Genomic DNA, 17,114 nt, shown 5'->3' with positions numbered 1-17,114 from the left:
TGTTTTTAGCTTCTTCGCATTTCAAATCTTTGCCTTGATTCTTGAGACCCTCTGGTCTGCTGTTGGGAGTCTGTATAATATTCGTTATTTCAGTCTGTGTATGTTTAATTTCTAGTTGGTTCTTTATCATAACATCGAGGGTCTCATTAGATTTGTTGAGGATCTCATTAAGTTTATCAGCGGCTTCTAGACAGTTCTTGAGAGACCTTAAAAGTGTGGTTCTGAACTGAATATCCTCCATTGACAGTTTTGTCCTATTTCTTTGTCTCCGCATTTTTTATGCTTTCTTGGTGCACCCCCTAGTGGTCTTTGTGTGCAGTCCTCCTGTAGTTAAGCCTTGATTGTTGTAGTTAATACTAGGGGGATTTGACCTCCAGGCCAGCTGGCTGTGAGAATCAGCTGTGTCTGCAGTGGGAAAACTTCTGTCCTCTAGGGAGGTGCTAATCTAGCCTTTGCCTGAGGCCATCTGGCAAATGGCTCTGCGCAGGGCTTGGGCGGGGCGGGTGGGTCGCTCAGGCTCGGGATCAACAGGGTGGGCCGGAGAGAGCAGTTATGGCGGCTCTCAGTTCCGTCCCTAGGGGCTCTGCCTCACAGAGTCCCAGCAACCGCTGCAAACCTCGGAGAGAAAGCTGCCTTCGAGTTCCAACTGAAGCCAGACAGTCCCGCTTCTCCCATTTGAGTCTGGGTCCCTAGAGACTCGCCCGGATCTGGAGCTCAGAATCTGAGACTCCCTCCCGATTGAAAACAACAACCGCGCCCTCCGCCGCCAGCCCCGCTCCGCGCACACTCCGCACCTCAGTATTTCACTTCAGCACTGCGCCTCCTCTGAGTCTGGGTATGATATTCTCTTTCCTCCTAGTTGTAGAATTTCCACTCAGCCAGCCTTCCTGTGGTTCTGGATGATGTCCGTCCCGTCTTTTAGGTGTGTTTTGATTTGGTTGTTCAAGGCAGCAATCTCCGGCGTTAACCTATGCCGCCATCTTGGTTCTCCTCACAAAAGTTTTTAATTTAATGATGTCCACAATATTAAGTTTTTCTCTGATAGTTCAGGTTTTTTTTTATGTCTGTCTACCCCATTGTTGCAAAGCTTTTCTCCTAGGATTTCTTTTATAAGTTTTTTACTGTTAGCTTCTACTTTAAGGTCTGTGATCAGTTTTTGTATAGGGTATGAGATAGAGATGAGGGTCTTTTTTTTTTTTTCCTAAATGTATTTCCAGTTGTTCCAGTCATTTACTGAAAAGACTTTCCTTGATTAAATCACCTGTGTACTTTGTTGAAAATCAACTGACCATATAATGCGGACCTAAAATTTTAGACTCTATTCTATTCCATTCAGATATATGTCTGTCTTTATTCCAGTACCACACTGTCTTGGCTTTGTAGTCATTCTTAAACTCAGGTATTCTATCAAGTCCTCTAGGTCTTCAGATTTTATTCTTTTCAAACTGTTTTCCATCCCAGATCCTGTTGAGCAATAGAGTTGGGAGTTGATGTTTTAGTTTAGAGTGTAGCGGCAGAGCGGGAAGAGTGCAGTAGGCTCAAGCAATGATAACTGTTATTCTCTATTGATACTGTCAACGTATTCCTGAGGTATAGGTGGCCTGTCCTCTATTTCTACACAGTAAGTTGTCCTCAAATAAGTGTTTCAAGAGAAAGCCTGTTAACCATAGGTAGACATTGTATAATTTTAAACAAGGTATTTTATCCTTCCCTAGCAATCAGTTGCATACAGTTTTGGTCTAAGTATTTTCTTTTGTATTCCACCAGAATCTTGAGCTGAATGATGATACTGTTCTAAATGAGATAAAGTTAGCAGATAGTGAACAGTATCAGATGCCCAACCTGTGTGCCGAAGAGCTGGCTGTTATCCTTGGAATCTGGTAAGTTAATGACCTGCTTGGCTACATTGAACACCTTGCATGTGGGTTCTCTTGTGTTGGGGAAATCTTTATTCAGGAGGTCCCAAGAGTTCTGGGTGAAGAGGGAATCTTGTAATGCTGCTCAAGATCCAGAATAATTGGGTAACCCAATCAAAAGGTTAGAGATTAGAGACCTCAGGAATCTCCTGGGAGTTGGTATTCTCATCCTTCTCCTCCCTTCATAAGCAAAATTTCTTTGGTTAGCTTTAGCTAGAAATAGACTCTTAATAAAATATTTAGCATAGGTGAGAGTGAGTATTTTGAACTCTGGGGATATTTATATCTCAAAAGGTAGACTTATTTTTGAATACTGTAGAACCTTATGTGTGGTGGAAATAGTTTTTTCTTTTATTTTTCTATTTTTTTCTATTTTTAAGTAATTTCACATTTGGAAAAAAGTTGCCAGGGCAAGGCATTGCAAAGAATTTAAGAGAATCATCTTCAAACATGATACTCTAACACTGGAGTACTTTAGTGTGTGATTCCTGCAAGCAAGCGTACTTTTGTACATTGTCACAATACAGTTCTCAAAATCAGGAAAATAACATTCATACTTACTCTCCTTTAATACTCAGATTCCATTCAAGTTTGCCAGGGTCCCAGGAACCTCCTCTGTGGCATGGGAGCCTGTCTAGATGTGCGTTGCAGTTAGTTGTTATCTCCTTAGTTTCAGCCAGTCTGGAACAGTTGCTCAGTTTTGCTTGGCTTTCATGATATTAACACTTTTGAAACTTAAAAGCCACTTATTTTGTAGACATTCCCCCAGTTCCTTTTTTTCCTAGTAAAATAAATTAGGTTGACATTTAGTACACTAAGCACATTTTGTCAGTATTTTACTACTTTCTGTACTTATCTTTGGCAAACTCCTATCTGCATTTGTATATAATGTAGTAATATTAAAATATGTGCTTTCAAATATATGAAACAAGTTTACTTTGTCTTTCAAAAATTATATTTCATTAGACGCAACATGCATTTTAGGAGTAATTTATCTTTTTTTAATTTAAAGCACAAATATGCAAAAGAATAACCCAGTGCATAAGTTAACTGAAGAGGAGTTGCTGGCATTTACATCGGTGAGTAATGTCTTCCTTCTTTCCATTTTCTTTTCTTATAGATTGTTTTGCCTCTGGTACATTCTTGCCTCAAATTGCTCACCTTGGGACACTGCCACTTAAGGAAAGTAAGGGAACAAAAACTCATCATTTTAGTTTCCAAACTGCACCTATCTTACTGCTGATTTAAACATAAGTATTTTTCTTTGTGCTTGCTTGACTTTAAGGGCAGTGACCAAATATTTCTTGTTCATTATTGTTCCCAGAGCATTACACAGAATAGGTGCTCAATAGATACTGAAATAGGTGCTCAATGTTGAATGAATGAATGAAGTGACAGAGCAAAAGTTTGAATTTTCACTCCAAAGCCTACCTAGTATACAGCTCTGTTGTAAAAACCAGGGTATTGCCTACCTGGGTGTGATGAGTAGAGGATTTCAGGGAGCTAGGAGCCAAACCAGGAGAGCATGGGCTATAGAGGCTGGGGAGGGAGGTGGTGGCGAGCATGAGGGGTGCTTGCCAGCATTCAAGGGTGTAGAGAGTCAGGAGAAAAGGCTGTGGGCTTTGATAATTGGAGTGCATTACTTATCTCTAAGGACAGTTTCAGTGGACTATCTGGGTAGTCATTCTAGAGAATTAAGGAGGGAATGGGGTATGAGAAAACAAAGTTGATAAAGACCACAGTTGGGAGAAAATGGCAGTGAAAAGGAAAGAGCAATAGATGTTTGAGGATTTGAGATCAAAGAAGGCTTTTCAAGAAGGGAAAGATCGCAGATGAAGGGGTCACTCAGTATCTTTTTAGCTTTAGGGAGAGAAAGAGGATACGCACATTTTTAATGAACACAAGCCTCTTAAGATACATAATTTTTTTTCAAAGACATTTTTATATCATGGTTGAGACTCATGCTAGAATTCTAAAGTTTTATTCCTTTAGTTATTTTTCAGATAAGGCAAAAATAAAGTATTTTATCTGGTAGAAAGAAAAGCTTGCTTACTTTGTACTGTAATATAAATTTTGCAAGTAACTGTTTTCTACATATTGCTTTGGAACTGGTTGGATGTTAATCCTTTGAGTCCTCGGGGTGCCCTTTTTATTTTCCCACTTATTAGAAATCTTTGGTATTTATCATATAGCATGTCTGTGTTTAGATTACTATGTAAAAATCTCCTTATTTACTTGTTACATATGCTATCAGGAATTTGACAAGTAAAGTGTTACAAACATTTTTAAAAAGATACATTAAAATTATTATGCACTTCCCATCTATTTATGCAGCTAATATTTATTGAAAACTTGATATGTGCTAGGTATTGTGCTGGTCATCAGGGATTTAGCAGTGAACAGTCTTCTAAGAGTTTACATCAGTTTATATTCTTGTGGGGGAAATACACAGTAGACAAAGAGAGAAATACATACTTAATAGAATTGCACAGGAGAAATATAAAGCAGGGTAAGGGGATAAAAATGGGACCTGGATGGTAGTGTTAGACAAGGTGGCAGGGAAGGTCTCAATGAGAAGATGCTGTTGAACCTCACGTCAGCATGAAGTGAGGCCCAGGGCAGGATGCGGGGCTCTGGAACAGTGCTGAGCTTGAGTCAGTGTAAGGCAGTACAGAGCTGGAGGGGGACAAGTGTTGATAAATGATGACTAGGACTCTTGGGTTTCTTCTGATGACCGAGGTAAACAGGATGTAGCATATGATAGAAAGTGTTCCTGCTGGCCTCTCTTGGGGAGGATGGTTGGTAGCAACATCCTCTCAGGTCTGGTCTCAGAAGCAGTTTATTGTGGAACATATATCATCCATAGTTATCCTGAAAAGACATTAAAATACTCTATTTCCATTCAAACATTTAATTTTCTTTTTAGCTTTTCTTGGGGTTGGAGTATATTTCTTCTCTTTTAAACGTTTCTTTTTCTACTTCTTTTGTGATTCTCTATTATTATAATATTTTATTTCTTTTCCCATTGTTCCTCTAAATTGTGAGGTGCTTCTGAAGATAACTGTTGGGATCCAGCCCCAGTAGGTCCAGGGGTTCCCAAAGGTGTGGACGGAGTCGGCGAAGAAGGAATGACATAGAGACAGCAGTGTTCAGATGATCAGCATAGCCAGGCTCTCTAGCCAGGTTCTCCAGCCAGGTTCTCCAGCCAGGTTCTGTCTTTATTGTCCTGTTACATCTGTATTTATACCAGTTGATTTTAATCCTATCCATTATATTCCAAAGGTTAGGGCGTTTGTTAATCTAGTTCTGTTGAGTTTAATCCTGTCTAGGTTAATCTCTGTGTTCCATTATAAGGGCTATTCCAAGGTCACTGCTCTACTGATAAGCTACAAGGAAGTGACTGAAGGAGATTATCCTACCCAGTAAAGGTTATGTCCTCCCAGTCTCGTTGCTTGCCTTCCCTGGGACTGCCCTGTGTCGGTGAGTCTCCAGGGGTATAGGCTTTGGTGCTTTCCCTGGTGGGCAGACCCCTGGGGATGTGGGCCCAACGAGTCCCAAATTTATTGTCAACAGTCTTAGTCCAAGTTCTTCATAAGTAGTACATGGTATTTCTGTAACACTAGGGGGTTTCACTGATTTATTCTCTTCCTTAGCCCTGTTAATCCCTAACTCCAGGGAAAAAAATCCCCATCTGGGGAAACAACCTTTCTTGGAGAGGTGACCTTGGTTAAAACACATAGCGCTAAGAAGGGGAGCAAACATATTAAGAACAGTATGCCATATACACCAGGTCCCTTGAAACATATGCTGTGCAGATGTTTCTTCCCTGCAGTGACTGTGTCAAGCAGCAAGGATGGACCGGCTTCCGGCAGATAACTTCTGATGCTCATTAACTCATCCTTCCGGGCTTGCAGTGAAGGTCAAGGTCATCAATTCAAGTTTCATACTATTCCCTTAAGGGTTTTGTAACACACGCACACATACATATATTTTGTTCTCTCTCCTCCTCAAGGTCATTGCCAAATCAGAACTGACCCAAGGACTGATTTCCTTTTGGAGGAAAGCTATTTGATCACAGTGCTTCCTAGTGCTAGGCCTAAAGAGATGAGTGTGTGAATCCCAGGTAAATCTGTAATTGGTAAGAAGTAGGGCAAGGAACTTATGTGTGAGGAGAGCTTTTAGGAGCCCATATGTACTTTGGGCTCTATACCACCTCATTCTTTTTTTAATCCCAAAGAAAGTACACAGAATACAGCAGAAAAACCCATATCAGCCCTTGTCAACTCTTCCTTCATCTATCAGTACTTCCTCTTATCCCTGCTTTGTACATGATACTGCACTGATAATACTGAATTTGAAGTGGCTCCTGGTATTAATGAAGAGTTTCATTGATATTGATATCTTATATAACTACATATCCTTATATAAATATCTTTTATTTGTAATCTATTATTTATGACTCCAAAAGAGTATTTGAGGTAAGAGGGAACTCTTTTAGGTGCTACCCCACTTCTGAACTCGTAAACTTTTGTCTGTGCTTCTCTTTGAGCAAGAATCATCTTTGGGCTTACATTATAATTACTTATGTATATGTTCTATCTTCCCCATAAGACTATAAACTCCCAGTTTTAGTGTCTGGGTTCTATTCTTCTCTGGGTCTTCTACAAGGCCTGGAACTATGCTTCAAGGCTTTACTCATAGTTGTTACTCAATAAATGTATGGAAAAGGCTAAAGTGCAGGAGCCCAAATCTCAGGCATGTACCCTGACAGGGAATGGAACTGGCAACCTTTTGGCGCATGGGATGATGCCCAACCAGCTGAGCCACACTGGCCGGACTATAGGAATAGGATTTTTAAGTGGATAAGACCTGTTTGGAATTGGCCATAGATGTGGAAGAGAAGGGGACAGAGAGGAAAGAAGTAGCATCCCCTTTCTTGCTGGGCAGCCATTACCCGCTCTGTAGCAGTGTTGGCGGCCTGGGACTGGGGTTGTGAACTACTGAGATTATGAGGTGTCTTCCTTTGCTGATAGAAGAGCAAGTACAACAGAAGTCTTAATACTCCCACCAGATACTTTTGTAAACATTAGAGGGACAGGACATGGTTATTGGATATTTGGTAAATATTTATTGAATAAACAAATGAATGGATTATTGGTCCTGAATTTCATTCAGTTTTAATGAGCTGTCCTAAAGTTTAATACAATGATTTCATTCAATTTTAATGAACTGTCCTAAAGTTTATTACAATGTGATCTCTTTTTTGGAGAAGTTTTTGCCAATGTTTTCATGTTGCTGCAGCATGATGAAATATATGTGAGATGTGTTGGGAAAATGTTTTAATTCAACAGTGTCAGAAGTTTGTCTTAAAAGGAATACTTTATTTTTTTTTTTAGTTGTCATTATGTAGTGCTATTCCTGAGATATATCCGCACGTTTCAGGAAAACTGAATGAGTCATAGTAAAAATAACCCAATCTGTATTAGAGAGACTTTATGTCGTATCGGCTTGATAATTTAAAATTAGCTGTTATCTACGTTATTTCCTTTCAGATGAGCCAAGTCAGTTACATTCAGTAATGCTTTTAATTTCCTCTCATTGTTGAAAATGGGAACAATTTTGTTAATTCAGACAGATGTTTCAGTTTTAATTGGCAAAAGTTTTGCTTAAGTGTGAATTGATATTGGCAGCCTGCCCTCTGACTGTCTGCCCAAAACCCCAAGGTCACTGGAAATGAAAAAAGGAAAAAGAAAGGTCTTTGGAAGTTGCACATTACCTTCTATGTATTTTCTCTTTCTGCTAATAATTTTAAACCTATTAATAAATACTTATGAACATAAAATAGTTTGCGAACCACTTTTACAGATTTAAATGATCACCTATTTATTTTTCTAGAGCATATTTATTTCTTAATTTTAATTTTTTAAGGTAGGTGATACAACTTTGTAGGATAGCCACAACACTTCCGATAGTTTGTGTTAGCATTACATGATGACATGTTCTGTATTAAGTGGCACAGTTCAGAATTTTGATTTTATTTGTGGTTTGAATGCTTGTCTTCCAAAATGTTACTCTGTGTATTTAAATTTAATAGGCATTTATTGATAATGATCCTCAGCAATTGACTGAGCAAGTAGACAAAGACAATTAGTAAATACATAGATAATTTGGACAATACTACCAGCCAGCTTGACCTGGTTGGTATTTATAGAATAGTGCACTCATAGTACAGTCATCCCTAGGTGTCTGCCAGGGATTGGTTCCAGGGTCCTCCATGGATACCAAAATCTGCAGATGCTCAAGGCCTTTATGTAAAATAAAATAGTATTTTTATATAACTTACACACATCATCTTGTATACTTAAATCATCTCCAGATTACTTATAATACCTGATAGAATATAAATGCTGTGGAAGTAGTTATTATACAGTATTGTTTAGGGAATAATAACAAGAAAAGTAAGTCTGTAAATGTTCAGTATAGACACAACCCTCATAGACATAACTACATGTTAGAAGTCAGCAACAACATAACATTTTTTAGAACCCCAAACAAAAGGAATCCAAAGAGGACCACACCAAAACACATCATCATTAAAATGCCAAGAGCAAAAGACAAAGAGAGAATCTTAAAAGCAGGAAGAGAAAAAAAGTCAGTTACCTACAAGGGAGTACCCATACGACTGTCAGCTGATTTCTCAACAGAAACCATGCAGGCCAGAAGAGACTGGCAAGAAATATTCAAAGTGATGAATAGCAAGAACTTACAACCAAGATTACTTTATCCAGCAAAGCTATCATTCAGAATTGAAGGTCAGATAAAGAGCTTCACAGATAAGAAAAAGCTAAAGGAGTTCATCACCACCAAACCAGTATTATATGAAATGCTGAAAGGTATTCTTTAAGAAGAGGAAGAAGAAAAAGGAACTCTTACCATTTGCCACAGCATGGATGGAACTGGAGAGCATTATTGTAAGTGAAATAAACCAGTCAGAGAAGGATAAATACCACATGATCTCACTCATTTGTGGAATATAATGAACAAAATAAACTGATGAACAAGGACTGATCCAGAGACGGAGAGGCATTGATTGGACTGTCGGGCCTTGGAGGGAAGGTAGGGGAGGGTGGGGGGAAGGGGGAAAGATCAACCAAAGGACTTATATGCAAGCATATAGGCCTAACCAATGGACACGGACAACGGGGGCGGGGGGTGGTGGTGAGGGCATGAGGGGGGGGGTAGGGGGTAACGTGGGGATAAGGACACATATGTAATATCTTAATAAAAAATATATTTAAAAATAAAAAAAAAATATTTTCAGTTCATGATGGGTTGAATCCACAGATGTGGAATCCCTAGTTAATGGAGGGCCAGTTGCTATTTGAATATATTTCTTTGCAAGTATATATGGTACGTTCGGCAAGACCATATGCTGGGCCAGTAAAACAGGTCTCAATGGATAAAAATAAACATCATAAGGAATATATTCTCTTTCTACAACAGAATTAAATTTGACTTAAATAAATATTAGATATCTGTAAAATCTCAAAATATTTAGAGTCCAAACAATTAAACAACATACTTAGTCCATGGATCAATGAAGAAATCACAAAGGAAATTTATATGTAAAAGACAACTGTTAACCTACATCATTGACCCCAATGTTACAACAATTTTCTCATGTTTTCTTAAAGTAAAATCGTTGTAATACTAGGGTAATGAACAATTTTTAACTAGGACACTAAGTGCATGAACCATAAAAAAAAAAATGGGGTAAAAAGATAAATTGGACTTCATTAAAATTAAAACCTTCTGCTCTTTGAAGGACATTATTAAGAAAAGGAAAAGACAAGGCACAGACTGGGAGAAAATATTCATAGTACATATATCTTGTAAAGGACTTGTATCCAGAATAAATAAAGACTCTTTCCAACTCAATAATAATAATAGGACAAAGCAATTAAAAATGGACAAATGATTTGAACAGACACTCCACCAAAGATATAGGAATGACCAATAAAAGCATGAAAAAGGCTTAATAACATTAATCATTGGGAAAATGCAAATTAAAACCACAACAAGATACCACTTTAAAGACTTATAATACTATGTAGGGTAGTTGGAACTCTCATACATTGCAAATGTAATGTAAAATGATACAACCACATTGGAACACAATTTGGCATTTTCTCATATAGTCAGTTCCCCTTCTAGGTATTTATCTATCAGACTTACATACCAATGTTCACAGCTATTCAATCCATAATAGCTTAAATCTGGAAACAACCCAGATGTCCATCAATAAGTGAATGATAAATTGCCTTATATCCACCTAAAGAATTAATTCCCAGCAATAAAAAGAAATGAAGTACTACTAATAACATGTAACAGTGTAGGTGAAACTGAAAAAACCTGATTTTGAGTTAAAGGAAATAGATTGTATGATTTCATTTAATTGCAATCCTAAAATAGGCAAAAGTAAACCATAATGGTAGAACATAGGTCACATGGTGTTGAAGGATGAAAAATTCAGTTTGAAAATAATATTTATGTTTTAAATAGGTCTGCTTTCATGACAGTGTGAAGGGTACCTCTGGTTGTGCTGATGAACTGGCGCCTCCAGAACGCAGAAGACCTGCCTTGTTGAGGTAGCCAAGTGGCCAGCAGCTGATCTCTCTGGTGTCTGTCTTCTGTATGAAAATTTGCAGAGATAGGAAAGAGCTTTGAAAGTGTTATACCAGCAGATCCAGAATCTCCGGATTTGCCACGCATGCTACTAGATATGGTGGGAGAAATGAAGGTATAAAACATAGGACTTGCCTTCATAGAATTTTTAATTTAGCCAAGATCAGATAAACTTAGGATAATGCAATTAACAAAACCAGGCAGTTTAAACTACAAATTGATAGCACAGATAAATAAATCCCTTAACCATTCGGAAAAGGAGAACATATTGGGGACAGAGCAGTCAAAGAAGGCTTTGTTCACTAAGGGATTTGAGTCAGGCCTTGAAAGACAGTTGGGGTTTAGATGGAGTGATAGCAGGAGCAAAGGCAAGGACATGGGAAGGGGTGAGCTGCACTGGGTTCCTTTAGCTGAAATGGAAGATTTGTTTGGGGCAATAGTGAGTCTTGGGGAAAATAGATTTGAGATGGATTTTAAATGGTCTAGAGAACAAGGATAGGGGATTTGGACTGCTGTTCCACTTCATGGGGAATGATTTATAGACTAACTTTGGAATTTAAACTTCTTGTCATTTGGTACTGATTTGAACAATGAATACTCTTTTAAATAGATCATTACGAAGGGGAATGGTTCTGCTTTTTATAGTATTTCTTTGTTCCTTGTTTTGTAAGGTCAGCCTGACTTGGGTGGGCATCATCCGATTTGGCTTTATTGTAACAGCCCTACAATCTTGCACCCACAAGGAGGGCCCTGAGTCAGCTTTGATTTATGTGTGGAAAAGCAGCTCTCTGGAAGCTCCTTGTGTTCAGAGGGGCAGACTGGCTGTCTTCACACACCGGACCCCTGTGACCTCTGGAAGAAGCTCATGTGAAATGTGCAGTGATAAGAATGAAAAAGAAATTTGGTTTTAATAGAAACAACACTCCAGATCTTCTTTGATGGTGTTACAAACTTTTCTTTGCCACTTTTCTGGGAATGTGGGTTGTGTTAGATGTACTCAGAAATTGTTAGCTAAATAAAATAACGCATATATATGTATTATATATATCTATACTAATAAAAGGGTAATATGCTAATTAGACCGGGGCAATCAGGCCAGCAAGTGGGGGGCAGTTGGGGGCAAGAAGGCTGGTGGAGGGGCAGTTGGGTGCGAGCAGGCCGGCAGGCAGAGAGGTTAGGGGTGATCAAGCAGGTAGGCAGGTGAGTGGTTAGGAGCTAGCAGTCCTGGATTGCGAGAGGGATGTCCAACCGACTGCCAGCAGTCGGACATCCCCCAAGGGGGCCCAGATTTGAGAGGGTGCAGGCCAGGCTGAGGGACACCCCACCATCCCCGTGCATGAATTTCGTGCACCGGGCCACTAGTGTGTATGTGTGTGTGTGTGTGTGTGTGTGTGTGTATATGGTGTCATAATATTAAAATTCACTTTTTAGTGTGAGGTGAAACAGTATCCATTGACCTTTTCATTCCAAGTAGTTAACAGTTTCCTCAGATGTTAGATGACCATTGTTTCTCTTTTTGTCTGAGTCCTAGAGTCAGCTCAGGTGCCATATCTTGAAGTGATGTGCTGTGTTCATGGAAGACTCAGTATTTTAAAATTTCAAGTCTCCTAAAATTAACCTACATAATTAAAGTAGCCCCTGACAAAATTCCAGCAGTTTGATTTTTTTGGTTGTTGTTGCTATTGTTTTTTGTTTTTGTGGAACTCAAGCTGACTTTGAAATTCACATGGACTAAGAATAGGTATGGCAGAGCTGAAGAGCAGCACCCAAGCACTGACACTTCCCATAGCAGCCCCAGGAGGACACTGGGTTAGTAAGAGAGCGCTCAGCATATGTGGTCCTTGGACTGGCAGCCTCAATGTCACCTGGAAACTTGTGAGAAATGGAATTTCTCTGGCTCCACCTCAACCCCAGAATCAGAATCTATGGGGTTGGGGCCAACGAGTCTGTGTTTTAACAATCTAGGTTATGCTTATGTACTTTAACATTTGAGAAACACTGAATTAAGACATTTTGACATAAGGAAATACAAACCAATCAGTGGAACAGATGGAGAGTCCAGAAACAGACCCACGCATGCATTTACTTCTGATTTACGACAAAGTTGGCATTGCAATACAATGGGGATAGGGTAAGTTTGTCAATAAACCAGATGATTTGTATTCATATGAAGGAAACTGTCTTAACCCCTATGTAGTATTATCCATGCACTAATCAATTTCAGAATGAATGTGTAAAAGTGAAAACTAAAGCTTTTAGAGGAAAAATATAGAATATCTTAGAGAACTTAGGACAAACAGGAAAAGAAAGCTCTAACCATAAAACAAAAATATGGACTCTATTCATATTAAGCACTTCTTTTTATCAGAAGTTACCATTATTGTTTGTAAAGCACGTTGACTAGTGCCTTGCCAGCACATAGTGTGTGTTATATTTATCAAATAAGTAAATAATATGTTACCCTCCCATTAAACATTATCTCCTCATCCCCTTCCCCACTCCCTCCACCCCAGCCTCTGGTAATCACCATTCTGCTTTCTGTCTATGAGTGTCACTATTCTAGGTACCACATGCAATTGGAATCATAAAATATTTGTCCTCCTTTGTGTCTGACTTACTTTACTTAGCTTGATGTCTTCAGGGTTCATCCATGTGTACCAGAACATCCTTCCTTTAGAAGGCCGAATAATATTCCAAATTGGATGCAGCGGTAGAGAATCACTGGGGAGAGATGGAGTCACTTTGGGGGGGTGGTGGGGAGATGGCATTTAAGCTGAGACCTGAAAGGTGAGACAGAGTCAGCAGGGGAAGTGTGTGGTCATTCTCAGGTCAAAACCAGTGGAATGAGAGCAGTAACCCTCGTTGGGACATGGTAGAGACTCTGGATCAATTTCACCCATCCATCTGGACAGATTACAGCTCGAGTCCTCACCATCTGGCTGTTCTGCTGCTTAGGTTCTAGTAGTTGGGTTGGTGTTCTCTCTGTTGGTTTGCTTGCTAAACTGTTAGACTAAAATTTTTAAAAAAATATGTAATTTTCTTCATAAGTCAGAGCATTGTAGCATATCTCCTGTTTAGTTTTCTTTTTCTTTACCTAGTGTCTTGTATCATGATTGATTTTTACCTTGTGAGCAGAAGTGTTTTATACAATAAATTAAGTCTAGCCTCCCTGCTACCTCCTTTCAGAAAGCCTTTCCCAAGTCTTTATATCTCCCGGCCAAATGGCTATAAGATAAATGCATTCTTCAGTGATATCATTATCCAGTCAGTTCTTCCTTTAAAAGCTTTTCAAATGTCTATTTGCCAGATTGCATTTTACTTTCAGTGTTTAGTGAGAATGTCTTGCTTGCCCTTCACATGAAAGTCTCAGGCAAACTCTTGTTCTCATGCCAGCATAGAAAACAGTCTGACTTTGTTGTTTTTCTGAGGAAAATTTCTCCCCCCTTTTGGTGTGCAAACCTTCGGAAAGCCTGGCTTTAACTCGGCAAACCCCCAGGTAATACGTGTGTTGCGATGCTGTTGGTAAAGTGATCAGTGCGATTGGGAGGTAAAGAGAAGGAAGTTTTCTTTCACCCACTTGGGGTCCCAGGCTGGGTCTGATCATTAAACCGGTGAAGACAGATTAGCAGGAGAAAAAGCACACACATTTAATATTGGTTTTGCATGACATGGGAGCCTTCATGAGGAAATGACCTGAAGAAACAGTTGATTAACCGAGTATTTTTTTTTTTTAAATCTTTATTGTTCAGATTATTACATTTGTTCCTCTTTTCCCCCCCCCATAACTCCCCTCCTCCCAGTTCCCGCCCCACCCTCCGCCCTCACTCCCCACCCACTGTCCTCATCCATAGGTGCACGATTTTTGTCCAGTCTCTTCCCGCATCTCCCACACCCCTTTCCCCCCCAGGAATAGTCAGTCCATTCCCTTTCTATGTCCCTGATTCTATTATAATCAACAGTTCATTCTGTTCATCAGATTATTTATTCACTTGATTCTTAGATTCACTTGTTGATAGATGCATATTTGTTGTTCATAATTTGTATCTTTACCTTTTTCTTCCTCTTCCTCTTCTTAAAGGATACCTTTCAGCATTTCGTATAATCCTGGTTTGGTGGTGATGAACTCCTTTAGCTTTTCCTTATCTGTGAAGCTCTTTATCTGACCTTCAATTCTGAATGATAGCTTTGCTGGATAAAGTAATCTTGGTTGTAGGTTCTTGGTATTCATCACTTTGAATATTTTTTGCCACTCCCTTCTGGCCTTCAAAGTTTCTGTTGAGAAATCAGCTGACAGTCGTATGGGTATTCCCTTGTAGGTAACTGAGTTTCTTTCTCTTGCTGTTTTTAAGATTCTCTCTTTGTCTTTTGCTCTTGGCATTTTAATTATGATGTGTCTTGGTGTGGTCCTCTTTGGATTCCTTTTGTTTGGGGTTCTCCGCGCTTCTTGGACCTGTAAGTCCATTTCTTTCACCAGGTGGGGGAAGTTTTCTGTCATTATTTCTTCAAATAGGTTTTCAATATCTTGCTCTTTCTCATCTTCTGGCACGCCTATAATTCTGATGTTGGTACGCTTGAAGCTGTCCCAGAGGCTCCTTACACTGTCCTCGCATTTTTGGATTCTTTTTTCATTCCGCCCCTCCGGTTGGGTGTTTTTTGCTTCCTCGCATTTCAAATCATTGACTTGATTCTTGCGCTCCTCTGGTCTGCTGTTGGGAGTCTGTATAATATTCGTTATTTCAGTCCGTGTATGCTTAATTTCTAGTTGGTTCTTTATCATAACATCGAGGGTCTCATTAGATTTGTTGAGGATCTCATTAAGTTTATCAGCGGCTTCTAGACAGTTCTTGAGAGACCTTAAAAGTGTGGTTCTGAACTGAATATCCTCCATTGACAATTTTGTCCTGTTTCTTTGTCTCCGCATTTTGTTATGCTTTCTTGGTGCACCCCCTAGTGGTCTTTGTGCGCAGTCTTGTAGTTAAGCCTTGATTGTTGTAGCTAATACCAGGGAGGGTTTGACCTCCAGGCCAAGTGGCTGTGAGAATCCATTAATCGAGTATTTTTTATGCGAGGTTTGATGAAGAGTGGCATCGGGAGAATGTGAGCGGTCAGAGGCCATGAGGAAGGGCAGTAGACTGGGGGATCTTCGTGAGACCTGTATGCTGGGCTTCTTCTTAGCTCCCGTTTGTCTTCAGAAGCCAGGAAGCTCCTTCCGCAGGTTAACAGAGAGGGCACCTCTCATATGAGCTGTTTCAGGGGAGAAGGCTAGGGGCGGGGTCAGAGAGAGCTTCCTGCTTCAGCTTTCTCAAACTCCTTCACCTTAAATATTCAATATACCAAGGTCCCTTAGTTGGAGGTAGCGTGTGCCGAACCCCCATCAGACTTTAGCACCATCACCTGTACCCACTCTGGGTGGTGATTTTCTGTTAAGGGTGAGAGAAAGGGTAGTAGGAGGAGTCTGGGAAGGGGCTTGTGTGCTTTGTGTGGGCCCCTGGGAGGCTTTGTGAAGCTTCACCAATTCCTATTTAATCTTCACAACCCTGTGAGATTCGGGAATGGCTATTCCTGTTTACAAAGAAGCAAAGTAGACCAGGGAGGTCAAGTAGCTTCCCAAGGTCACGCAGCTAATCACCACACTTGGTGGAGCTGGGATTCCAGTCTAGCTCTTCCTGACCTGGAGACTTTCCCATTGTTCCGCAGAGCCCCTGCTGAGTGCTGTGTGTCCCATTGTCAGGAGGCTGCGGATGGCAGTCCCCCGAATAGGGGGAAGAAAAAAAGGCAGTGATACCACCCACTGTAGGTAGTAGAATTCGTTTGCAGGTTTACTTAGTGAAAACAGTTCTTTCTTTTGGAAATTCTTGAAATCATATTTTATAATAAAATCTCCTGTCAAATAGTGTTACACATTTTAAAGAATTAGTTTTTTAATGTCTCCTATTTCCTTTAGGTCTTTATAGTACCATATACACCTATTATGTTGGTAAATTCACTCTGTAGATTTAAGTAATGGAGGCTAACAAGATAAGGTTGTGCACTAATCTTGTAAACTATATTTTAAGGAAATAAAAAGAGTTTAGTTTGCAGAGTTAGTTATAGGAGAATAAGATTACCTAACAGATATTGCATTAGTGTAAGCTCTGTGAGGTCAGGGGCCTTGTCTGTCTTGCCTGCCACCCTGTCCCTGGGGCCTTTTGTGTGCTGCCTTGTACGGAGCAGGTGCTCGGATGAATTAGTGAACACTTCTTTGCACTCTCCTCCTTTACTTGTATTTGTGTATTCTTTGCCTACTTTCTTCTGCTATCCCTTTAACAGTTTCCCTTTACTACCTCCACCCACTCCCTCTACATTTATTGTTATGTAGTTTATTTTCTCGCATATATTGTAATCTGTGAAATAAAAAGATTTATTAGTTTAAGGTCTGATATATTTTTACTGCTTAGATTATCTGGAAGATTATGATTTATTCTTTAAGTGATTTATTCAATAGACTGAGTCAACCAGGTTAAGTAATGACTC

General features: G+C 39.6%; 1 protein-coding gene and 1 long non-coding RNA gene across 2 annotated transcripts in view; one reads left to right on the top strand and one right to left on the bottom strand.

The window, feature by feature from the left end:
• The window catches only part of TTC27 (tetratricopeptide repeat domain 27), a 100,567-nt gene that overhangs the window by 31,657 nt on the left and 51,796 nt on the right, over nt 1-17,114 (top strand). Inside the window, exons 8-9 of the mRNA XM_036334908.1 lie at nt 1,768-1,880; nt 2,929-2,995. Of these exons, the coding sequence (XP_036190801.1) occupies nt 1,768-1,880; nt 2,929-2,995 (180 nt within the window). The remainder of the gene's footprint in view (nt 1-1,767; nt 1,881-2,928; nt 2,996-17,114) is intronic.
• Nucleotides 1,152-3,486, bottom strand: LOC118669117. The gene is made up of 3 exons (XR_004971886.1): nt 3,389-3,486; nt 2,478-2,697; nt 1,152-1,464 (listed from the first exon to the last, which is right to left on the bottom strand). It is a non-coding gene; the product is annotated as an uncharacterized LOC118669117 (long non-coding RNA).

This window comes from Myotis myotis, unplaced genomic scaffold (genome assembly GCF_014108235.1).
Source record: "Myotis myotis isolate mMyoMyo1 unplaced genomic scaffold, mMyoMyo1.p scaffold_m19_p_14, whole genome shotgun sequence".
NCBI lineage: Eukaryota > Metazoa > Chordata > Mammalia > Chiroptera > Vespertilionidae > Myotis > Myotis myotis.
Note: the sequence above shows the minus strand (reverse complement) of the source record. Positions and strands in the feature narration are given on the sequence as shown.